Here is a 26,668-nt window from a genome sequence, read left to right on the forward strand (position 1 = left end):
CCCTTTCAGATAGAACCACTCGCTGAGGGAAGGGCGGTGACCCCAGCAAGAGCGGGAGGGTGGGAGCCCCCTCATGCCTGTGGCTAGGCTGAAGTTTCTGCCATATTGGTTACCACACACACGGCTACCCAGCTTTATCCTGAGCGGGCACCACAGTCGCCATGGCACCCTAAGGCAGCTCCATGTCACAGCTTCACGGTGGCCATGGCGGCACAGGGTGTCACCATGCCCTGGGCGCAAACTCACCCTGGCACCATGAGGCAGCATCATCTTAAGGACACCTGGTTGCCATGGGCACCAAAAGACAGCACTGTGTCACGGGTGTGGGGTTGCTGTGGCACCACAGGGGAGCACCATGTTACAGCTGCGCGGCTTTCATGGCAACGCAAGATGTCACTGTGTCACATGAGAGAGTTGGCTGTGGCACCACGAGGCACCACCGTGCCATACACGCGAGACTGCTGTGACTCTCACCATGTCACAGGCACACAGTCACCAGGGCACCGTGAGGCAGCACCATATTATGGTTGCAGGGTTGATGAAGTGAACTGTAGCTCACGAAAGCTTATGCTCAAATAAATTTGTTAGTCTCTAAGGTGCCACAAGTCCTCCTTTTGTGAATACAGACTAACACGGCAGCTACTCTGAAACCTGTGGTACCACAGGACACCATCATCTTGCAAGCACTAGGTCACCAGGACACTATAAACTATCAGTGTGTCATAGATGCAAGGTCACTCTGTCTGCAAAATGTCCCCAGGTCACAGGCACACCGTCAACTTTTAATGAATGCAGGGTTACCACATCACAGCATTAGTATTGTTGTACATAGTTATTGCCCTATGACCATAGGCCACTATGTACTATGGCAAAGTTTTTGCTCTGTTAGAGAAGAACACTACACCATGCAAATCAGTCTGTAGTGACATAACATAATGGTCTGTGAGATAAGATCACATTGTCATTGTGCAAGATTCTTTCACCATGATGTCAAGGCACAATGTTGTGATATAAGTTCATGAAGTCACAACACAAATTAATTGTGCTGCGATCCACAGACAATATTATGATGCAAAGATGTCACGACACAAAGTCACGGTGCCACAACACAAAATCTGTGTTCTGAAGCAATGTTGTGGTTTTGTTCACCAACAGCATTGCACAACACCAACCCAGAATATTTCCAATGGAAGTTGTGCCACAATGAGAAGTAATGAGTTGCCACACAGCCTTTACACTGTAAAAAAAAAAGTCACACTGTTGACAACATGACACCAAACAGTCCCAGAAAAACAAGACAAGTGGCCACTCTTCATAGGAGTGGTAATTAGGTCAAAGTCATTGGGAAAATGAACCTTAAAAAAATGTTCTTTCGAGCAGCAACTTTATCTTTTAATGTAACTAACTATTAACTGATTTCAGAGTGGTAGCCTTGTCAGTCTGTATCAGCAAAAACAACGTGATTTTCCAAGAGTGGGGCAACTGAACCCTCTGGTACAGGCTATTATACCTGGTGGTGCTCTCACAAAAGCCTCCAGGAGATGGCAGTAGAGGGCTGCAGTAGATTTACTAGATCTTTCCCAGGTTTCAGAGTAGCAGCCGTGTTAGTCTGTATTCGCAAAAAGAAAAGGAGTACTTGTGGCACCTTAGAGACTAACAGATTTATTAGAGCATAAGCTTTCGTGAGCTACAGCTCACTTCATCGGATGCATTTTCCCAAATAGATCTTTCCCAAATAGCCTTTGTAAACTCAAGGGTTTTGGGGGTTTGTTTTTCGTTTGTTTTATTTCGTTTTTCCTCCTAGAAATTGAAACACAAAACAAAAGCTAAACACAAACCCAAGCATAATGGCCTCTGACAGCTGCCTAGTGAAGAGAACTATCAGACTGTACAGAATGGGAATGCCATGATGATGTGACTGTGCTGTAGGAATTTTGCTGCACAGGTAAACTGTATAGTGTAAAAACAATTAGTTGTTCTTATATTTTGCCGCATACTCTGCCCATACAGTTGAGTCAGGGTTGACAACTTGTGATTTAAAATCAAATCTTACATTTGAAAGCTGGGATTGTTACAGAGCTCTCTCTGTGGAGTCTTCCAGAGACAATGTGTGAACTTCAAACCCTCTCCCTAAAAGAGGCTATAAAACTGCTGTGTCTTGATGGGGCATGGAGAGTGTTCCTTTGGGATGCAGTGGAGATTAATGCAGGAAGGACCCAAATGAAGGTAAAGAATCGGAAGAGTCAGGGATTTCTGCAGCTTGAGCTTTCTCACCTGCTGTGTTCAGGGACCTCATTAAGCCTTCTGCTGTCAGCAAGCCAGCTCCCTCCTGGTTAACATGCTAACCACTTGAGCTTATTAAATACCCTGTGGCTCTTTTCCCAAGAGTGAGGCTGCTAACCCTAGTGTTCTGACTAAATTTCACCTGGTGGAATTATATTCTTCCTCCCTAAATTCCACTTGCATTTTCAAGTGCATATAGTATTTTTTTCCGCTTCCTGTACTAAACTTATGTGCATCGTTCCTTTGTATTGCTGCGTTCCACCCCAGAGATAGCTGAATTCCCATGGTGGAAGGGATAATCCCTATGTATATTTTCCTTTGGCACACTGCAATCCTAGTTAATGTTTGTAAACTGCTTTGAGATAATTGGATGAAAGTTGCTAAGGAAAAAAAAGTACAGTCATATATATATATATATATATATATTATAAGCAAAGGTGCAATGTGAGGTCATTAAAGTAATTAAAATACTAAACATTTGCAGGTCATATGATTTTATTACAGCAACCCATGCTACCCTCTGTCATGCAAGTTACTTGACAGAAAAGTCTATATTCTACTGGAGTGTTAAATATATCATGCTGCACACGAGTGACCTTATCTTGCTCCATCTACAAGATTATTTTTTATTATTTTATTTTTGTATGTGTGAGCTGAGTTAGATGACTTTGTGGTTAAAATACCAGCAAGATGTCTAACATAGTTCTCCCACTTTCCTACGACTAGTGGAGATTTTCAAAGATATTTAGGTGCCTAAAGATACAGATAGGTGACTATTGGGATTTTCAAAAGTACCTAGGCAGACTAGGTGTCTTGCATCCACTGGAAACATAAGGTAGCTGCAACTTTATTTAAGCATGGTTATTAAACTCAGCTGCAAGGACAGTAGAGACAGGGCATAAATATTCAGCACCATTAAGATTGCACAGTTCTCAGAAACTAAAAATCTTTATATGTTCATACTGTACAGGGAAAACATGGTAGAACCTTGCTACAGTAGCAGCAAATAGGTTTAAAGCAACTAGCATGGGTCTGTACCCTGCAAGAACAGGAATTAAGAGCTATCACCCAATCGATCAGGGATGGTGTAGGAGTAAGGAAAGTCAGCCTTCTATAATACAGGTTGATGAACCAGAGGAGCCGCTAGAGGGCCCTTCTAACCCAAATTATTATAGGTTCAATGAAACTGATGTGCAGTCTAGTTAGTCTGCATTGCATGGGTCAAATTAGCAAATGGTAGCATTTTTTTTTTGCAGGGGAAGTATTTCTATGGCTGTAGATTCTACTCCTCTTCATCTCGGATTTGGCTTGCCCTTGTGAGCACTAACACTTCTTAGATTGTGACCTCTTTTGGTGACAGAGACAATACTGCCAACCCCAAGCAGTCAAAAATCATGAGTCAGGCCTCCCAAAAAGTCATGTCTTAAAGATCATGAGATTTTTTTTTAAAAAGTGTTTTTATTTGCCTTCTTTAAGGTACACTCACATTATGTTTTTAAACTTTTCACCACAGCTAAGAGCTCTAAATGTAATGAATAGCTAGAAAGCTACATAGTAACAGAAAGCTAGAAAGCGGAGATCCTCTTATGGTCTCTTGACTCCAGGAGTTGGGGCTTTAAGAGAAATACCAAATATGGTGAGACTCACAATAAAATCATGATAGGTGGCATGAGTAGTATATGCACACAGCACCCAGTTCATTGTAAGCACCACCACAATGAAAATAAATAATAATGATAACACATGAAAGAAAGAATGCAGTACATACCTAATTTCATGGCACTTCACACTGAGGCTTAGAGAGGCAGTAAATGTTCTTCAGTGCTTATTTTAACTCTGTTTAAGTAAAAATTCTCTCTCATTTGCCAAACACTTGTTTTCTCCTGAGATTTAAATGGAACTCTGAGATGCTGTTAAACTGCTCAGATGTATCTTTTCATTTACACTTGAACAGAGCCGTTGAAAGCTTTTTATGAAACGACAAAAATCTATAAGCCTTATGATTGCGTCTGCACCAGCTCTGCTATTCATTCTATTAGCGTGTGGAACAAATTAAGGTGATATTTTGTATCATATGATCACTTTAATGAGATCTCAGGATCAAACCATTATGTTTTGGTTTATTAGAGTTTCTATATAGGCAGTGCCTCCAGTGTATGTACAGGCAAGCAGACATATGGCTCAGATCTAAGAGGAAGTGATGGGAGCCCATAGAACCCAGGTTCTGGCCTAGCTCTCAAAGAGAACATGAGGCAAGTGCTGATATGGTGATCAAAGGAAGAGAGACCGAATCCTGGTGCATTCTAATAGCTGAAATTCCATACTATACTTTCCCTTTTTCTCTTCTATACTGAAACAAGGAAAACATGAATCAGATGCAGTAGGAGGAATGAAAGATCATTGAAAATTAAGCACAAAGTAATTAGAGGAAAGAACTAAGCATTAATCCTTTATTTGAGGGTCCACTTGGTCCTGAAGTGCAGGGCTCACACTGAGATCATTCCTACAAGATCTCTATCATGCATTCCTACAACTACAATACCCACCTGCTGAAGTGAAGAAACAGATTGACAGAGCCAGAAGAGTACCCAGAAGTCACCTACCACAGGACAGGCCCAACAAAGAAAATAACAGAACGCCACTAGCCATCACCTTCAGCCCCCAACTAAAACCTCTCCAACGCATCATCAAGGATCTACAACCTATCCTGAAGGACGGACCCATCACTCTCACAGATCTTGGGAGACAGGCCAGTCCTTGCTTACAGACAGCCCCCCAATCTGAAGCAAATACTCACCAGCAACCACACACCACACAACAGAACCACTAACCCAGGAACCTGTCCTTGCAACAAAGCCCATTGCCAACTCTGTCCACATATCTATTCAGGGGATACCATCATAGGGCCTAATCACATCAGCCACACTATCAGAGGCTCGTTCACCTGCGCATCTACCAATGTGATATATGCCATCATGTGCCAGCAATGCCCCTCTGCCATGTACATTGGCCAAACTGGACAGTCTCTACGTAAAAGAATGAATGGACACAAATCAGACGTCAAGAATTATAACATTCAAAAACCAGTTGGAGAACACTTCAATCTCTCTGGTCACTCGATTACAGACCTAAGAGTGGCTATCCTTCAACAAAAAAAGCTTCAAAAACAGACTCCAACGAGAGACTGCTGAATTGGAATTAATTTGCAAACTGGATACAGTTAATTTAGGCTTGAATAGAGACTGGGAATGGATGAGTCATTACACAAAGTAAAACTATTTCCCCATGTTATTTCTCCCCCCCACCCCACCCTCCACTGTTCCTCTGATATTCTTGTTAACTGCTGGAATTAGCCTACCTTGCTTGTCACCATGAAAGGTTTTCCTCCTTTCCCCCCCTGCTGCTGGTGATGGCTTATCTTAAGTGATCACTCTCCTTACAGTGTGTATGATAAACCCATTGTTTCATGTTCTCTGTGTGTGTATATAAATCTCTCCTCTGTTTTTTCCACCAAATGCATCCAATGAAGTGAGCTGTAGCTCACGAAAGCTTATGCTCTAATAAATTTGTTAGTCTCTAAGGTGCCACAAGTACTGCTTTTCTTTTTGCGAATACAGACTAACATGGCTGCTACTCTGAAACATTCCATCAGATTAGCCCTTGCTTTAGTGATCCTAATCTCACTTTTGTAGTGCTGCATTAACAGCAGCAGAACAGAGTTGTATTCTTTTAAAGTGCCATGGAACCTCAAACCTTCTGAAGGACATAATGGCATATTTACTAGCACACAGGCAATTAAAGTATTTCCCCATTTCCTTCAATCTTCTTGGCACCAGAGCAGGAGAGACTTAATCTAAACGAAAGCAGGGGGTATAGCTCAGTGGTAGAGCATTTGACTGCAGATCAAGAGGTCCCCGGTTCAAATCTGGGTGCCCCCTCATTTTGTGGGAGGGATAGCTCAGTGGCTTGATCATTAGCCTGCTAAACCCAGAGTTGTGAGTTCAATCCTTGAGGGGGCCATCTAGGGATCTGGGCCAAAAATTGGGGATTGGTCCTGCTTTGAGCAGGACATTGGACTAGATGACCTCCTGAGGTCCCTTCCAACCCTGATATTCTATGAACTTGAGAAATAGAATTAATGGTCTCCGCCACCTCTTTCCTGAAGCTGATCAAAGTTATTAGATATTAATAATACTTTGTGCTTCTGCAGTTCCTTTCATCTGAGGATCTCAAGATACATTGGATCACTGAGTCTCAAAACACTCCCTGGGAAGCAGATAAGATAAGTGAAAAGTGAAGCAGAGAGAGGTTAAGTGACTCCTCAACGTCACACAGCTGGGCACTGAATCCAGGAATCCTTAGTCCCCATTTCTAACTAAGATATTTCAATGGAGGAAATGGGAGATTGACAGAGGCAAGGCAGGGAAGAGTGTTGGTCAGATAAATGGGAAGATGGTGCAGGCTTGTGAAAAGTCCCCTTCTTGTGCCCTCTGGTGTTATACATCCTCATTGGACATTCTGGGCTGAGTCCAGATCATCACAGCTCCAATAAAGTGAATAAATGCCAGTTGAGGAGCTGACTTTTCCAGTCTACTCCTTCCCTAGTAGAATAAAGGCATATTTTCCAACCTCCAGCAGCACAAGCAGACCCATTCCATCCTTCAGCTTTACAGAAAAATAGACATTGGTACAAGACGGACCTGGATCACTAAGACTTCATTAGTCTCTCAGATCAAATTCATCTGGATTTCTGAAGAGCTAAGCAAGACCGCCAAAGCGTAACGAGTGCTGTTTTGTTCTCTGATGCTTTTTAAGATGCAGTGTTCAGCTCTAAATAGTTAGGAACCTGTCAGCACCACATGGAGATAATCACCTGTTCAAGCAATGAGAAGCTTCTCAACAGATAGGAAGTTTACTGCAGCCAATACCATCTTGGCCTGTGGTCTTATTCACTGTCTCAAGTTAGGCAGGTTGGTCATTGTGGGTGACACATCTCCAAGGAAAATCTTATTTCTTTAGGCAACATTGCTGATGATTCAGTAGGAGCTCCATCTATCAAAGCACTTAGATTTGACAGTGTGGTATGTAACTATGAGCTTTACAGATCACGTCTGCACTGCACAAGTTATCCAGGCAGTACTGCAATAAACTAGGGAAGGGATCTCTCAGCAGCAGTCTCTCTTCTTTGTTTGTTCCAAAGTTCTGGCCAGGAGGCTGGAGATTTTGTCTGTAGGACATTACAGAAAGTTAACACAAAGCTTAGCTAGGAAACCTTGTGGTTGCTGATCTTTGGATGGAGATATAAAACGATGGGTCTGACAATATAGTGATTAAATGTACCATGGCATTTTTTGCAAAAGTGGGAGTGCTATCCCTTAAGATCCTTATCAAATTCCAATTTGGGGAATTACATTTTGTGTTCCTAAATCCCCCCTGCACTTGCAGTTTTTCTTTACTCCTTTCCTAAATTATTGTCTAATGCTGCTGTGCACAACGAAGCAGTTGCCATGTTCCACATCAGAGTTTGGTGCATTTCAATGATTCCTTTATATCCAACATTTGTAGTGTATTTTGGTATCCTTCTGAACGAAAGATGCTATAGAAATGTAATAACCATAAAGATAATTGTTCAAATATCTTACTTTTTCCAATGGAAGGGGAGGGGGGAGAGACAGGTTTGTGGGAAACCATCCTATTTTGAATATTTCCTTTTAACTGAATAACACCAGATCCTACAATTATTGGGACACTGATCTTCTTGCTTTAGGGGAGTAGGATTTCAGTTTTCTAGAGATTTAGAAAAAGCTGAGTTCCTGAAGGATTTCTTGGTACGTAGATAACAATGGGAGGAGGAAATTGTGTACCTTCTTAACAATTAAACATATTCCACCATCTCCTATCATACACTCATGTCTCTCAACTTGAACATAGGCTCCTGATTCATTATAGAACCAAGTTTATCTCAATCCCACACAGAACCAGATACAGATTCTCCACAACATTACCACAGTGCAGCTCCAGAGAAGTAAGCCAATAGTGAGAAGAGAATCTGGACTCTGGTAAGGTCTTGATACTAGAAATGCTGAATCAAGAGAGTAAAACAACAAGGAATGTTATAAATATTAAAAAAATTACCCAACTACTGTTTCAAGGTTCCTGCTCTACTATTTTTTGCCATGTGCCTAATTTTGAGTATCTGCCTTTCTCCATTTCTAAAGCCTGTGGCACAGACTGCGTCTTGGAGGATTGTGTGCAAATTCATTCTCTATTATTGGTTCCATCAGGAATCACCAAACATCACTTACTTTTTCTGCCAACAGCGAGAGCTGTGATATATTTTCATTCCTTGGTGGACTGTCTGGCACCTCCACCTCCTTCAGCCAAGGGTAGGGGGAAGCATAGATTCATAGATACTAAGGTCAGAAGGGACCATTCTGATCATCTAGTCCGACCTTCTGCACAGCGCAGGCCACAGAATCTCACCCACCCACTCCTACAAAAAACCTCACCTATGTCTGAGCTATTGAAGTCCTTAAATCATGGTTTAAAGACTTCAAGGAGCAGAGAAGCCTCCCTCCAGTCACCCATGCCCCATGCTACAGAGGAAGGCGAAAAACCTCCAGGGCCTCTCCAATCTGCCCTGGAGGAAAATTCCTTCCCGACCCCAAATATGGCGATCAGCTAAACCCTGAGCATATGGGCAAGATTCACCAGCCAGATACCCAGGAAAGAATTTTCTGTAGTAACTCAGATCCCATCCATCTAATATCCCATCTCAGGGGATTAGTCCTATTTACCCTGAATATTTAAAGATCAATTACTTACCAAAATCCCATTATCCCATCATACCATCTCCTCCATAAACTTATCGAATAGAATCTTAAAACCAGATAGATCTTTTGCCCCCACTGCTTCCCTTGGGAGGCTATTCCAAAACTTCACTCCTCTGATGGTTAGAAACCTTCGTCTAATTTCAAGTCTAAACTTCCGGTGGCCAGTTTATACCCATTTGTTCTTGTGTCCACATTGGTGCTGAGCTGAAATAATTCCTCTCCCTCTCTGGTATTTATCCCTCTGATATATTTATAGAGAGCAATCATATCTCCCCTCAACCTTCTTTTAGTTAGGCTAAACAAGCCAAGCTCCTTAAGTCTCCTTTCATAAGACAAGTTTTCCATTCCTCGGATCATCCTAGTAGCCCTTCTCTGTACCTGCTCCAGTTTGAGTTCATCCTTTTTAAACACGGGAAACCAGAACTGCACACAATATTCTAGGTGAGGTCTCACCAGTGCCTTGTATAATGGTACTAAAACCTCCTTATCCCTACTGGAAATGCCTCTCCTGATGCATCCCAAAACCGCATTCGCTTTTTTCACAGCCATATCACATTGGCAGCTCATAGTCATCCTATGATCAACCAATACTCCAAGGTCCTTCTCCTCTTCCGTTACTTCTAATTGATGCGTCCCCAACTTATAACTAAAATTCTTGTTATTAATCCCTAAATGCATAACCTTACACTTCTCACTATTAAATTTCATCCTATTACTATTACTCCAGTTTACAAGGTCATCCAGATCCTCCTGTATAATATCCTGATCCTTCTCTGAATTGGCAATACCTCCCAGCCTTGTATATTCTGCAAACTTTATTAGCACACTCCCACTTTTTGTGCCAAGGTCAGTAATAAAAAGATTAAATAAGATTGGTCCCAAAACCAATCCCTGAGGAACTCCACTGGTAACCTCCCTGACAGTTCTCCTTTCAGTAGGACCCGTTGCAGTCTCCCCTTTAACCAATTCCTTATCCACCTTTTGATATTCATATTGATCCCCATCTTCTCCAATTTAACTAATAATTCCCCATGTGGCACGGTATCAAATGCCTTACTGAAATCTAGGTAAATTAGATCCACTGCATTTCCTTTATCTAAAAAATCTGTTACTTTTTCAAAAAAGGAGATTAGGTTGGTTTGGCACGATCTACCTTTTGTAAAACCATGTTGTATTTTGTCCCATTTACCATTGACTTCAATGTCCTAAACTACTTTCTCCTTCAAAATTTTTTCCAGGACCTTGCATACTACAGATGTCAAACTAACTGGCCTGTAGTTACCCGGATCACTTTTTTTTCCTTTCTTAAAAATAGGAACTATATTAGCAATTCTCCAATCATTCGGTACTACTCCTGAGTTTACAGATTCATTAAAAATTCTTGCTAATGGGCTTGCAATTTCAGGTGCCAATTCCTTTAATATTCTTGGATGAAGATTATCTGGGCCCCCCGATTTAGTCCCATTAAGCTGTTTGAGTTTCGCTTCTACCTCAGATATGGTAATATTTACCTCCATATCCTCATTCCCATTTGTCATGCTACCATTATCCCCAAGATCCTCTTTAGCCTTATTAAAGACTGAGGCAAAGTATTTGTTTAGATATTGGGCCATGCCTAGATTATCTTTAACCTCCACTCCATCCTCAGTGTTTAGCGGCCCCACTTCTTCTTTCTTAGTTTTCTTCTTATTTATATTGCTATAGAACCTTTTACTATTGGTTTTAATTCCCTTTGCAAGGTCCAACTCTACTCGACTTTTAGCCTGTCTCACTTTATCCCTACATGTTCTGACCTCAATTAGGTAGCTTTCCTTGCTGATCTCTCCCATCTTCCACTCCCTGTATGCTTTCTGCGTCTTCTTAATCACCTCTCTAAGATGCTTACTCATCCAGTTTGGTCTACAACTCCTTCCTATGAATTTTTTCCCCTTTCTCGGGATACAGGCTTCCGATAGCTTCTGCAGCTTTGATTTAAAGTAATCCCAGGCCTCCTCTACCTTTAGATCCATAAGTTCTTCAGTCCAATCCACTTCCCTAACTAGTTTCCTTAATTTTTGAAAGTCAGCCCTTTTGAAATCAAAAACTCTAGTTGCAGATTTATTTTTGTTAATCCTTCCATTTAGTTTGAACTGAATTAGCTCATGATCACTTGAGCCAAGATTGCCCTCTACAACCATTTCTTCTATGAGATCCTCGCTACTCACCAAAATTAAATCTAAAATTGCATCCCCTCTAGTCGGTTCAGCAACTACTTGATGAAGGAATCCATCAGCTATCGCATCTAGGAAAATCTGAGCCCTATTATTATTACTAGCACTGATCCTCCAGTCTATATCTGGGAAGTTAAAGTCTCCCATGATCACGCAGTTTCCATTAGTATTTACTTTATTAAAAACATTAAAAAGGGCTCTATCCATATCCAAATTAGATCCTGGAGGTCTATAGCACACCCCAAGCACTATCGTAGGAGAGGCTTTACTAGTTCAATGTAATTTTTGCCCAGACAGACTCTGTCTTATCTATTGCATCGCTTCTTATTTCTTTACATTCTACCTCATCATTGATATACAATGCTACTCCACCACCTTTACCTTTGTTTCTGTCTTTCGTAAACAGCACATACCCTTCAATACCTGTAGTCCAGTCATGACTACTATTCCACCATGTTTCTGTTATCCCTATAATATCTGGTTTCACTTCCTGCACCAGTAGCTCTAGTTCCTCCATTTTGTTACCTAGGCTCCTCGCATTGGTGTACAAACATCGTAATTTTTGCTGTTTGGCCTCGCTCACATTTTGTACCCTATTAGGCACAGTCATTCTACAGCCAGTATAACCTATTAGACTAGTATCCACACCGCCCTCGCTCCTTATATACATTCTCCTACCCACGGCTGTATCCTTTCTTACTTCGTCTTCTTCCCTCTCAATGCTAAAATCCGGCGTGGACATTACCTGGACATCTCCCCACCATCTCCCCCTAATTCCTAGTTTAAAGCTCTCTTTATCAGTTGTGCCAGCCTCGATCCTAGAAGTCTATTTCCTTCCCTACTCAGATGAAGTCCATCCCGAGAGAACTGTCCTCTGTCCGTGAATGCCTCCCAGTGGCCATATATCCCAAAGCCCTCCTTATAGCACCACTGCCTAAACCATCTGTTGACAGTCATAATCTTGTCACACCTTTGTTGCCCTTCTCTAGGAACAGAAAGGATCCCATTAAAGATCACCTGAGCCTCAATTTCCTTAAGCGTCTTCCCCAGCCTAGCATAGTCTCCCTTAATACTTTCCAGCGAGGATCTAGCCGTATCATTTGTTCCCACATGAAGGATAATTAGGGGATTATTTCCCGCTCCCTTTAGGATCTTTTTCAACCCCAGGTCTACATCCCGTATCTTAGCACCCGGAAGACAGCACACCCTTCTATTCTCTGGATCAGCTCTAGTTACAGGCCTGTCTATTCTTCTCAATAAAGAGTCCCCGATCACATAGACCTGCCTTTTCCTGGTGACAGTGCTATTCTCGTCTCCCCCCTGGTCCCTCTGGCTGCAAGTTCTTTCCATTCCTATTTTCCCTTATAATCCTCTTCACCACATCCTGTATCCTCCTGGGGCTCATATTTGGTGTACAGGTTTCAGAGTAGCAGCCGTGTTAGTCTGTATTCGCACCAAATGCATCCGATGAAGTGAGCTGTAGCTCACGAAAGCTTATGCTCTAATAAATTTGTTAGTCTCTAAGGTGCCACAAGTACTCCTTTTATATTTGGTGTAGACTCCCTTGACTCTTCCGCTTTTCCTATAGGACTAGCCTCTCTTCTCTTCTTCCTTACCCTTCCACCTTCAACAAGTACCTGCTGAGCCCCTTCTTCATTTTCCATGGAGAAGCATGGAGGAGGTGAGAAATTCTCACTGCAGGTTTTCTTATTATTCTGTAGGGTGACAGAGTTACAAATCCCTCCACAGGCAAGTAGAGTCATTGAACTAACCCTTAGCAGCAGTCACGGGGAAGCCAGAGTGCATTAGCATGCAGCCTGTCAGGGAGCATGAAACCTACTATTACTCTGAAAAGAACAGCAAACCTGCTCTTTTCTTTTCATTGCTTTTAAAAGAAAGAAAGAATATGAATGCACTTTTCTTTCTTATCAAAACAACCCTGAGATGGATTTTTGTGCAGAGGAAAAAGGCTTAACATGCATTCTGCCAAAATGTCTAGGTTTTTATTGGGTTTTCAAAAATAACAAAACTGCCTACTTATTGTTATGACTTTTAGCACAATTTGATGAGGGGGTGGGATCTGTGTAATTTAGGTCAGTTTCAAGAGAAAAAGGAAAACTGGTGCCTAGTCTAACCTAGTTACTAAACAGGAATACATTCCACCCTCACTTCCTCCAAAACTGAGCTTTTGGAAAATTTCCAATATGTGAAATGGACTCCGAATTTCTTCCTCATCCCTTTGTAATGAGAAAGGGGTGGGAGAAGGTGAAGGTTAGTGCTTTGAGCCTCTTTGCTTGATATAGCTAAAGGGAGGTGTGCAGGTGTTTTCTGCTCCTCTAGACTCAGCTGTTTAGTCAAGCTTTTCTGGAGGATGAGATAATTATCAACTCATCACATTACCGGATTCCTCCCTCTTATCTGTCCTTGTGCTGTTCACTACAGAGAGAAGCTTAAAAAGCCTCTTCCAGGCTGTGGAAGCCTCACTGTGTGAGACACTTGAAACCAGAATGGACAAAGCCTGAAATTGGACAATGTAGGGAACAAGTCTGCACTGGGTTGGGGTAGGCAGATGACCTACTACATCTTTGCCATCTCTAAATTTAATGATTCTCAGGGCACCTCTGATTTTACAGCTCAGCCAGATTAGTTAGGGGTGCAGAAAAAGGAGTTGTACGTGAGGTTTCCTATCAGCTCACCTGGCAGAGATGCTGACAGCTACCCTGGATCCTGGCTTTGAGTTTTAACTTAGGTAGTACATAGGTTACATTTGTAGCAAATCCACCCATGAGATTTGGGGGCACAGAAGGTAGTGGTTAATTCTTTCCTGGAGGTTGGGAGAAAAGGAGGATAATTATCCCAATTTTACAGATGAAGGAATTGAGGGACAGAGAGATTCAATGACTGGCCTAAGGTCATGAAGCCAGTCTGTGGCAGAGTCAGGAGTTAAATCTGAATCTTCTGAGTTCCAGTCCAGTAATTCGTGGATTTTAAAGCCAGAAGGGACCACTGTGATCATCTTGTCTGACCTTTTGCATAAGAGGCCATAAGGATTCCTGCTTCATGCCCAAAGTGTGCTTGAACTACAGCATATCATTTAGAAAAATACCTGAAAAGATAGTGCATGGGATCAAACAGATCATCATATACATCCAAGGGCCATCAATAAGGACTCATCCCATGATCATCAGTGCTTTAACCAAAAGACCACACTTCCTCTGTTGTGGACTTCCCCGTGTAAAACAGGACTAATATCTACCTCCCAGAGATGTTGTGAAGTTTAATCCATTAATTACAATGCTTTCTGATTGTTGGATGGAAACTGCTAGACAGACTATTAGCATAAATATAAAGGTTCATTGAAGAGTTTTATTTTCACACACACACACACACACACACATTTTGAGGGGGGGGGGGACATATAAACTGTCACACCCTGATCTGTTTCTTTATCTAATTGGAAAGTTCAAGCATTCAATGGGTTAAAATCCAGCCATGGCAATATACCTTGAGAATGCCCGAGGGAAATACTTGCTGTGTTTGTATCCATTACCATTCTGAGAACAATACATGTATAAAAGCAATCACAGTGAAATTCTTGATAGAATGAATCTGTTGCTAATTGCAGCACTGGCCTTTCGACACCATAACTAAGGTGCTGACAATGTGTCCATGATATAATTCTTCCCTGTTTATACCTTCACCATACAAGAAGGGCACTGGGTTAAACCATAGGATTCCTGAAGGCCTCAGTGATCTTTTCATAGATTAAAAAAAATAAACTATTTTGCATTTATAAAGTACCTTGGTACTAGTGCCAGAGACCAAGAAAGTGAAACTGACCTGCCTAATTTCATTGTCCAAGCTGAATAACCTGCAAAATCTAAATAAGATTAATGAACAGCATAATGAAAATAAAAGTATAGGATTGATTCAGATCTCAGTTATGTTGGTGTAAGTCAGGAGTTGTTCCATTGAAGATAATGGAGTTACTCTGGTATAAGGTCAGAATCACACCCCATGTTTTTGAAAATTCTTTCTGTTTTAATAATCTAATATGCTATTAGTAACACAGAGAAGGAAATCTTTAAAAATATACTTATATGCCTATTATTCTGATAGTGTCCATTAAACAATGCAGAAGACAAATAAAAATCTATTCCCATTATGCTTAGAAGTTTGCATACCACCACCAACAATCCTTTGCCCTTTTTATTTTGAAAACAAAGCAGTCCAAAAAGTTTTTTTTTTGTTAAGTATTAACATTGTATTCCATGCAGATAATCAATAGTAAATACATTGCATTAAAAGACAGCTAAAGTGCCTTTAGTCCCCACAAATAGTCCAATTGTGCTGTAAATTCAAGTATGTGGAAAGTAGGCAGTTAGTTACTAAGAGAGAAAATATTTTGGAGCCAGGTCCTGCTCCCATTGAAATAAAATGGGTTTGGCCACTGATTTCAGCAGGAGCAGAAACAAGCCCTTGTTTTGTTTGTCTTTAATAAAGCCTATTGTATATTTTCCCAACTGCTGAACGCACAGAGAAGTGGTCAATTAATATATGCCCTGATGTTGTTCTCCATTTCAGTACAAGCAGCACCGCTACACTCTAACAACATGATCAACAATTGCCACAAACTGCAAGGGTGCTGTCCTTAAAAAGACACATTGGGAATGGTATAAGCAGTTGGTTGTATTTTGTATCTTGCTGTAACCAGCAGAGCAATCAACTGAGCACAGCTAACAGCCCTAGCCCATTTTATAGCTATAAAATACACAGATCAATATACACATGTATATTATACAATTTGCTTCTGAGGAAGCCCAGCCAAAGTGTTCACCCCAGATCTAAACTGAAACTTCAGAACATGGCTATAAAGCCAGGTGATATAAAGACCTTCACCCAGGTGTTTCTAGGCACCCAGCTTCCTATAACTTTGCACGTGAGAATGACAGGATTAGCCTGCATCTCCAAATCTGAGTTACGCTGATGGCCTTCTATTTGATCCCTGCTCCATTTCTTTGAACAATGGTGCAGCACTTGTAGGTTGGCAGTGAGAATCCTTCACATTTATTTCTTCTTCCTCCCTTTAACATCATCACCACCACTGCCCTGTAGAGTAGGATACAGAGCTGTTCTATTGTGAAGCCACATGCAATGAAAATTAGAGACCCTGCATGCTGAAAGGTTAATCCCTATTGATTCCACTGACCCAAAGTGGTCTTAGAGCTCCCAGAACCAGACCTCACTACTGAAGAATGCCTGGGATCCTTTGTTTTCTTCTATCCCACAGTCATGCTCCTATATTTTACCAGTAAGCATTTAAATCTGGAATTAACACTGCCGACTAAATCCTTTCTGTGTCTTATGGGCACATGAAGCATGGGCAATGTAGGGGCTTTTACATGGACTTGGGCCAAATGGCCTCACCTGACATTAAGGGCTAGCCGATGCAGCTGTAACACATCTGGTGAAGACTCTCTATGCCGACGGGAGAGAGCTGGTCTCTCTGGCATAATAAAACTACCTCCACAAAAGGCGTTAGCTATGTTGGCTTCTCCCACAGACAACAGCGCTGTCCACACCAGTGCTTAGATCGGTGTAACTTATGTCCCTCACGGGGGTGGGTTTATTCACACTCCTGAGTGACATAAGTTATACCAACATAACATGTAGTGTAGAGAAGTCCAAGGTTCCAAAGAAATGCAGGGAAGCACATGCCCCTGGGAACTCACATTGTTTTAACACTTCAAGGGTTAATTCTGAGTTCTCCAGAAAATTCTTAGCTAGCTGAACTGCCTAGGTGATACCAAATATGTCGGAATAAATTGGAGTTCAGATAATTGGCAGTCAATAGACAAGGATTCAGCCTCAGGCAGACATAGAAAGGGAGGTTTGGATAACAGAAGTTCAAATCATCAGGATTCCACAGCAGACTGTTTATCTGTGTTGGTGATTTCCTTCTTTAGCGCTTCTGTGGTCCACTCATGACTCTAGATCCAACCACAACAACTAGGTGATGTTGGCTTAGAAAGTAGAGTCTGGTCACATTTGTCTCTAGGGGATAAAGGAGAAGGCAGCTGGTACTGGAACACTGTACTGCATCTCTGCTCTCTCAGAACATTGACAAAGGAGCCCACAACAGCTAGGTGAAGGGGTGAATAATGGAGAATTGCATTCCAGTTCAGTCTCCTTCTAGGAGAGAGAGTGGAAGAGGAGGCATCAGCTGCTAGCACACTGCACTACCTCACAGCTGACCACAGAGAATGATCTCCGTATGGTGAGACAGCAATCCTCTTCTCCTCAAATGTGGGGTGAAGTATTGAAAAGTCAGAGACAGGGACTGACAATTTTAGGTTAAAATTTATCAAAACCTACCAAAGAAAAAATTTAAATTCAATTTTGATAAATTCCTAGCATTTACAATTTTTGCAGTTTTGATAATTATTTATGGACACCCCAAGCATTCCAGTGTCACTGAGAAGTCATGCTCAGCAAAGTGGAGCTCTGGAAGGGTCTGATTTTTTCCTATAGCTCAAGCAGAACCATATTTTTAACACCAAATAAAACTTTTTGCTCCTTGAAAATTAGCCATAAATTTACCTAAAAAACAAACATAAAAATTGCAAATATTAAAAAGATGAAAACCAGAAAGCATCGTCATAGCATAACCAATAATGAATTTTTTTTGTTCACTGCTGGGAAATTAGGAACATTGTTCATTAAATGATTAATCAGTATTATCTATTAAGGCAATCTGGTATCCAATCTATGACAGTTCCCAGTATCAGATGCCTACATGGAAGAAACCACTTAGTGGGCTACTATGAAATTACTGCCCATAAGGAAAGTTTCTTCCTGACAACAGGCATTCAGACCACAGGCCTTTGGTTTATGCCCTTAAGCATGACAGTTTATTATATAACTTATACATTTTTAACCTACTTAACACAATTTTGCATGTTTTAATTCTCCATTAAATGTCTAATCCTCTTTTGAACCCTACTAAGATCTTGGCTGCAATAATTTTTGTGGCAGTGAGTTACATGGATTAATTATACATTGGGTAAAGTATATTTGCTTTGGACTCTTTCACAATCACTGGATGTCCTCTTGTATTATGAGACAGGTAAACAGAAGTACCCAACTGACCTTCTCTTTGCCAGTTAATATTCTGTACATCTCTAACAGGTGGAAAAAATGTGATTATTTTATAAAGAGATTGAAATCTCCTACCAGATTATAACCATTTTAAAGAAGGCCAGATTTGTGGTATACACTACATCAGTGGTTCTCAAAGCTGGTCCGCCGCTTGTTCAGGGAAAACCCCTGAAGAGCCAGATCAGTTTGTTTACCTGCCAAGCCTGCAAGTTTGGCTGATCATGGCTCCCACTGGCCGCGGTTGACCACTCCAGGCCAAAGGGGGCTGCGGGAAGCGGCGTGGGCCAAGGGACATGCTGGCTGCCCTTCCTGCAGCCCCCATTGGCCTGCAGCGGCGAATTGTGGCCAGTGGGAGCCGCGATCGGCCGAACCTGCAGATGCGACAGGTAAACAAATCGGTCTGGCCTGCCAGGGGCTTTCCCTGAACAAGCAGCGGACTGGCTTTGAGAACCACAGCACTACATGACAGTGTTTCTTTAAACTTATTCAACTGAGGGCAAGAGGAGACAAATCAGCCTTCTAGCTCAAGATCCTGCTTGGAGCTAAAGTTTATCTTCTAAATATCCCTGGAGAGAGAATGTCTGGGCTGATAGCCCATAAAAACTTGGCATGGTTCAGCCTGACTTACCCTGTTTGAGCATTTTGGTGACTTCATGACATAATCAGATGCAGCAAAAGCTTCCCTAGTGGCTAAGTCTGAAGAAGTATAAGCCAGGGTCTAAATGCCACCCAGCATCCATATTTATCCTTAATGGCTATATAAATTCATCCCATGAGACAGAAAACATTAATTAGACAGACCCTGCCTTTGGCAGTAATCACCGCCAGTGACAGCTGAACCAGCCAGTAGATAAAATATGCACCAAACATGACATCAGAATAAATAGACAAGGACAATGAAAAAACAACACAACAAACTCACCCTGTTTCTTCTGGGAATGCAAATAGCACTTCACACCAGCTTTTGGAGTCTGTCTGGGTGTCTGTCTTTCCTTAATTTTGGGCCCACTCCTGCTCCAGTTGGAGTCAATGGGAGCTATTCAACTGGGTTCAAAGGGAGCAGGATAGAGCCTTTATTTTCTGTAGATTAGTCTTTGGTTCTGACTGCAAAGGATAAGAAAAAGAAAACCTCTAGAGATCTAATGCTGAAGTCCTTACTCAGGGCCAGAATGTGATACCAGTGAAAATCCCCAGTAGGGGCCTCATCTAAAGCCAACTGAAGTAAATTGAAAGACTCCCATTGACTGCAATGGACTTTGGATCAGGCTTTAGATGCATTGATTCCAATAGAGTTACTCAGAATTTATGACAGTGCAACTGAGTTCAATCTCTAGATCTCTGTCCTCACTAAGGTGAAACTTCCATTGACTTCAGTGAAAAATTTGCTTGAGTTTACTTCAGGTTTTAACTCTGGGAGAACATTTTCCATAATGTTCTTTCCCCACCCTCTCCCATTGTAATCTGATCTGGTTTGGTAGCTGTGATGAGAGTAGAAAACAACCTGGGTTTGGAGGAAGGGATCTGAGGTCTCTCACCCACCCCCACATCTCCCTCAGGGGCATCAGCAAAATAATATGACCGACCAGAAAGGACAGGTGATTGCAGAAGTGCCACTGAAGGTGAATCCTTTACAGAGCATGAGCCTTAGAACGGCCAGATCTGCTTTGTTCCCTGGACAGAGAGGGAGAGCTATTAGCTTGAGATGGGTAGGGTTCAAAGCAGTGGGGTGGAATGATGAGTGGAGGAGGAAAGGATGCGGGCCCAGATTGGGAACTGCTCATCTTAGATGCCTGAGGTGGGAGGGAAGAAGTCAACGCTACACAAAAAACCCCTAACTCGACTGCAGCTTTCCCTATTGACACCCCCAGGGCTCTGGCACCAAACTGCAGGCAGACTGACATTATAATGCACTGCCCCTGCTTCAGGCTCTGCTGTTTCCAGAGAAGTCCTGCAGAGTCACATCTTTGCAGTGCCCTGATTCATTCTTTTTCAATGCTCCACTGGGTCTTTTTCCTCTGGTTCCTGTTCCTTTCCAGACAGAGGAGAGAGTATGCAGTAGAACAACAGGAGACTCTAACCCTGAAGACAAGGGAGGTTGTGGGGGCGGGGAAGGAAAAGGAATGTGCTCAGCACTGTTCTGCTTCCACAAAGCCCTCCTTCTCATGGCCAGCAGGATCCACCTCAGAGTATGTTGTGTGGTTGGTGTGGTTTCGGAACTTCATGGTTGGCCAGTGGTGTGGTCTTCGCTGTGGACAAAGATACAAGTACATTAAAAGCTAAGGAAGAGGCTTTAATTTGGGGCATGCTGGGAAGTTTGAAACCCAGACCTGAAACAACAACATTTAACCTGTACAAGAACCCATCCTTATTAAAAAAGCAATCTCCTGCCTTAAGAGACCACTCTATACGTCACGGAGTACCCTCCTTCTCTAAGAGAAGACCCATTTTCATTAACCAGCTGACTTGTGTAGATCTGCGATCACTTAGGACAGGTTTCATTGTATTCATATTCCCCAGTGCTGGAACACTATTGCAGGAAATATCTGAGGATACGTCTACGCTACGGGAGCAACAGCAGCATAGCTACAACACTGCAATGCTATAGCCCCATAGCATAGACGCTTCCTACATCACAGAAAGGGTTTTCCCATTGATGTAGGTCATCCACCTCCCTGAGAAGTGGTAGCTAGGTCAACAGAAGAACTCCTCCGCTGACCTAGCCATACCTAAACTAGGGTTAGACCAGCTTAACTGCCGTGCTCAGGAGTGTGAAAACATAGGTAGGTCAACCTAATTTAAGGTGTAGACCAATCTAGTGTCACATCACTACAGTCCGGTAGGCTAACACTATTGCCTAAAAGGCAAACTTCAATGCATTAACCACTTAACAGTATTAAAGTGGGGAGAGAGAAGAAATCAGGCCTCAGGTCCTCCAGAAAGAAAGGACTGTTCAATGGTTAGAGAACTAGCCTTGGACTTGGGAATACCCAGTTCAATTCCCTACTCTGCCATAGATTTCCTTTGTGACCTTGCACAAGTTACTTAGGCCCAGATCCAAAAAAGGTATTTAGGCTCCTATTTCCCATTGAAATCAATAGAAGTCAGAAGCCTAAATCCCTTTGAGGATCTGGGCCTTAGCCTCTATGGCCCAGTTCCCTGTCTGTACAATGTGGATAATAGCACTGCCCTGCTTCATGGGGGGAGTTGTGAGGATAAATACATTAAACAATTGTGAGGCACTCAGCTACTATGGTAAAAGGGTCCACAAGACATCATAGGAAAGAGACAAATTGAGGAATAACAAGGGCTATCAGGAGAAAGGCTAGAAGCTTCCTGTTGCTCATCTCCCCCAAAATAGATCCCCATGCTGGAATTAACCCACTCCAGACTGCCCCAGGTGTCTGTGAAAGCCAAGGAGTCATTTGCAAACAGCAGAGAGAGAACATCAGAGCCCTTGATTATTTGGAAATTAAAAATCTGCATTTAAAACATTCACACCATAAATTACATCTTGGAGGATGGAACAGCATTTATTATTAAAGCCCATCAGTTTTAATTTCCCAAACCCAACTCCAAAGGTAGCAATCTCATCTTTCAGAGTAACAGCCGTGTTAGTCTGTATTCGCAAAAAGAAAAGGAGTACTTGTGGCACCTTAGAGACTAACAAATTTATTAGAGCATAAGCTTTCGTGAGAAGTGAGCTGTAGCTCACGAAAGCTTATGCTCTAATAAATTTGTTAGTCTCTAAGGTGCCACAAGTACTCCTTTTCTTTTTGCGAATCTCATCTTTGTTACAGCTCCAGTCCAGCTGAGCACTGGGTCTGGAATCTGTGTGCGTTTTGAGCATTTGTGTGAGAGAGAATGCGAAAGAGAGAAACAAAGTGTGAGTAAATGTGGGTGAGCGTGTGAAAGTCTGTGACTGTATGTGAATGAGTGAAAGAGAAAGGTTGTGAGAGAGTTAAAGAAAAGCTGAGTGTGTGAGTGAAAGAGGAAAAACCTGGGTTTTAGACATCAACAACTGGAAGTGGAAGATTAGCTGTGATTGTAGGACCATGAAAAGAAACACATAGCTTTGAACTATATCAAAGGCCCCCTGCTGCTCCTCTCTTCCTGCTTCCCTAGACACAGTATAAGTGCAAGGCAGCAAGGTTAATTGAAACATATCTGAATCAACCCTGCTGAGAGGATTCAGACTGCAACAAAATGCAACTTTAAATGCATGAGCTTTCGTGAGCTACAGCTCACTTCATCGGATGTGTAGCTCACGAAAGCTTATGCTCAAATAAATTTGTTAGTCTCTAAGGTGCCACAAGAACTCCTTTTCTTTTTGCAAATACAGATTAATACAGCTGCTACTCTGAAACCCATTTAAATGCATGGTCGGTTCCCAAGTCATAGGTGAGAGAGACTCACACTCCCTCCCCTGCTCCAGAAGTTTAGGATTCCCTGAGGGCAGCTGTACCTGGAGATAAACTGGCTCTTTCTTATTCATGGCTCAGTACATCCAACTGCATGGCTCAGCATGCGGTGGCTGCACAAATCAATGTGAATGCTGAGGCTAGGCACCCCCATAAGAGAAGGAAATAGATTTAGAGGTCAGATCCTCAGCTGTGTAGCACCACTGAAGTCAATGGAGTCATGCTGATTTACTCCAGCTAAAGATCTGACCCTCAGAGTCCATTGAGTCAGTACTCAAGCCTGCTGGGGTCTCGCAGAGGACTTCATACAACAGGTCAGCAAAAGGCTGGGGGACTGGGACATATCTCCCTCATTTCAGGTGGCTGCACTTCTGTTGATGATAGCAAAGGAAGAGAGAACAGGCCTGGGATGAGATCTGTCCACTCACCTCAATGAAGAACAAGGCAGCATTGGAGGTGGGGTGGCTGCTGATGTAAATTACAGCAAGAATAATGGCTGCAATGAGCAGGATGGCCAGGACTATCCCCACGATGGTCCCAGTGTGAATCGGGGCTCCGGATGTCTTTGTGGGAAGGTCATTTCTCACTCCTGAAAAGGGAATCGTGACAGAAGGTGGGAATGCAGGGAGAATGGCTGGGATCAGAGAGGCAGAGAAAGCACACAGAACTGGGAACAGGGGTAGAGACTTAGGCTTTGTCCACATTACTGTTTTTGTCAGGATAATTTATGTCGCTCAGGGGTGTGAATAAGCCCTAAACACAGGTGTGTTGGTGGGAGAGCTTCTCCTGCTGACATAGTTACCACCACTCGCTGGGGGTGGATTATTTAAATTGATGGGAGATCTCTCTCCTGTTGGCTTAGAGTGGCTATGCTAGAGAGCTTACAGCGGCACAGCAGTGAGGAGAGAGGACTTTGCCCACACTGGTGTTCATCCTCAGCAATGATATGGTGATGTGCATACCAGTGCCCATTGGTGATTACATTTGTCAGGCCTACTGAATACTTTCAGTTACATGGGATACACTTCGACTGTCCTGTGCATAGTGGTGGCAGCAAGTTGGGAAGCTTGGTGGAAAGGAAAGCCAGAGACAGTTCCCCCAGTGCTGCTGTCCTTGTGAAGCCAAGCATGTGGCTGGCTCATAGAGAGCAGAAGTGAGCTACTGTGACTATCAAGGAGATCTCTATTAGTTCAACTGGTAGAGGCCCATGATTCGAGCTGAAGGATCTTCTACTATCAGCTTCCCAGTGCAGTGTGTGTGACTCACCTGCAGCCAATTAACTTATTACAGTGATGCTTGCAATACATTCTCCACATCCTGTTCTTGTGTTTTTTAACCCCAAAATAATTTAGATGAAGCAAACTGTCCCCCCGGGGAGTGGCTCCTGAATCCTACAATCCCTTTCAGAGGACGGCAGTATTTGGTTGGAGAGATGAATGAGCAGCAGCTCGCTCAGTCTATATTCCTCATGTACCAAAATGCTCATTCTGATGCAAACCCATTAGCCGTATGCTGCCTGGTGTTCTTAGCATATCTTGCCCACAGTCCCTTTCATTTCTTAGTCATGAATATTCAATTGCACAGAGGGGAGAAGTGAGCAGAGCCATGGAGGGTGATTCAGGTACAGATTAGTATTGACATTGCCAGAGGTTCAAGGAGCAATTTGGCTGAAATTGAGAAGGTCTCAGATTTCAAAGGCTTTGTGGTTACAGAGGGCCTAATCCTGCACTTACGATAGTCAGTGGAATTTTATTATTAACCTCTATGAGCAACTTTAGCATAAGTGGGATGGACTTATGATTTACATATACACCTTCCACAAATGTCCAGGGATGCTGGTGCCACAGTACTGACTGAACTATACATCACAGCAAGAAGCATTGTGACAGTCCTCAGATCCCAGTCATAACAGCCCTATGATAACCTAGACATTGGAGAGGAATCATTGGCATAAAGGAAACAGAGAGAATCAGAGCTGGACAAATAGCAGTGCTGCTTTACAATATTAAGATTTAAACATTCTCCTGAACTGTTGAGGAAACCCAAAGGCAACTCACCTGTGGGAATACATCGAGACCAGAGAGTGAAATGGATTATATAGAAAGTGAAAACTGATCAGCCTAGTTATCTGCCAGGGCTGAGAAATAGACAAATACAAACAAACAGCTTCAGGGATAATCAGATTGTTCCAATTCTCTCAGTTTTTACCATCCCAAGGTAGTATTAGTAACCCAGGTGAGGATAACAGGATTCTGATCTTGCTTGCATCCCTTTAAATCTGGGGTTTTCTTGCCCACTCCTTTGACTTACTATATCTAGCCAGAGAACAAGGTGAGTGAGGTAATATCTTTTGTTGGACCAACAGAAACTGGTCCAATAAAAGGTTCTACCTCACCCACCTTTGTCTCTCTAATATCCTGGGACTGACACAACTACAACACTTCACATAACTAACTAGTGCATTTGATTTCACATAACACATTCCCCTTAGGAAGAATCTGACTGGGTGATGAAAAGGTTAAGGACTTACCATCCCCACCTGCAAACTGATTCAGCTTTGTGTCATCTGTAAGAGGGAAACAAAAGCAAGAAAAGGGTAGGAAAGTTAGTAGACCCCTATGGGGCTCTTCATTCTGTACACCACTACACCCCATATAGAGTTTTGCCCTTAAAACATGCCTCTTTGTATTGCCCTGTTACAGTTAAGAGTAGTTTTACCTCATTCAGTTTGGTGGGGGGAAAAACACCCAGAAAACAAGACAAGACAATAGTGACATTTCAGGGGTTTTGTTTACAGTCCCATTCAGTGCATGTGGCAATTGAAGTACAAAGTTCTTAATGAATCTCTCCTTAAATAAGCACTCTCAGCTCGGAAGCACTGTGCGTGGTAATGAACGTATAAAGGATTAGGCCCTATGTTTGCGTGTGATGTGCAATCACACTCTTCTGATAGGAGTGGATAGGAATGGCAAAGGTTAGTTGATTCATGAGTGTGTGTGCACATGCATAATTCCCCAAAAGTCTAGATCTGGAAAATTCAGACCCAAATGAGGTAATCACTTTTAAGACTCTTTATATTTAATCTATGCTATTTGCTGCAACATGTCAGTGTACATTGCTAGCTCTCTGCTGACTCATATAGGTAAGGCAAGGATGTTAACCCAGAGTCCACTCCATGGGGGGCCAGAAATCCATTTCCACTTATTCTCTGCCTGGAAGGTAACACCATACAGATTGTAGGAGGCTCCCTGTTTGACATGAGCACCTATGAGACAGTCCAGCAAAAATCCTGATCCAGATTTCTTTGCTGCTTAGCTTGGACTCTGTCTACCCCAGGCGCTGAAATAAGTGACAGGACGCCAGCTAGTCAGCTGCATTCACATACGTCTCCACTGAGCAAAGCCAGGCTGGGTGGGGAAGATGCAAAGGGGTGGATCTTGTTTTGCTTTGCTTCTCAGATAAAATTTGCTGCTTCACACAGCTGGCTGCTTGTTTCTGTCCAAGATTACAAATTAATTTCATGCTTGTATGTGTCACAAAAAGCCTCTTGTTCTTCCAAGACTCAACCGTGAGTTGGAAAATCATCTCAGTGGTGTTGTTTTTTCCCCCTTCCCTTAATTGCTCTTTTCAAAGTTGATCCGTCAGCCATGCACTCTCCATTGCTCAAGGACAATTACTCATGTTCCTTTCTATTTATTCTAATTAGCGTTTTGCATGAGGAACTATTAAACAGTGAAATTAAAGTGATACCTGTCACGGACGGGAA

General features: G+C 42.4%; 1 protein-coding gene and 1 non-coding gene across 5 annotated transcripts in view; one reads left to right on the forward strand and one right to left on the reverse strand.

Moving 5' to 3' along the window:
• Window positions 1–6,149: 6,149 nt before the first annotated feature.
• On the forward strand, window positions 6,150–6,221 carry TRNAC-GCA. Its single transcript has one exon. It is a non-coding gene; the product is annotated as a tRNA-Cys (tRNA).
• Window positions 6,222–16,431: 10,210 nt separating this feature from the next.
• The window catches only part of PLXDC1 (plexin domain containing 1), a 50,920-nt gene continuing 40,683 nt past the window's right edge, over window positions 16,432–26,668 (reverse strand). For 2 of the 4 annotated variants that reach the window (XM_043503371.1, XM_043503372.1), the window contains 3 exons: window positions 25,433–25,468; window positions 23,331–23,491; window positions 18,824–20,730 (listed from right to left, as the gene is read on the reverse strand). In XM_043503371.1, coding sequence (XP_043359306.1) covers window positions 20,611–20,730; window positions 23,331–23,491; window positions 25,433–25,468 — 317 coding nt within the window. In that variant the 3' untranslated portion in view covers window positions 18,824–20,610. Of the gene's footprint in view, window positions 17,381–17,764; window positions 20,731–23,330; window positions 23,492–25,432; window positions 25,469–26,668 lie in introns of those variants that run through there. The other 2 variants (XR_005290427.2, XM_038385984.2) reach the window with 2 other exon arrangements.

The sequence above is a fragment of the Dermochelys coriacea genome, chromosome 27, assembly GCF_009764565.3.
Source record: "Dermochelys coriacea isolate rDerCor1 chromosome 27, rDerCor1.pri.v4, whole genome shotgun sequence".
In the NCBI taxonomy this organism is placed as follows: Eukaryota; Metazoa; Chordata; order Testudines; family Dermochelyidae; genus Dermochelys; species Dermochelys coriacea.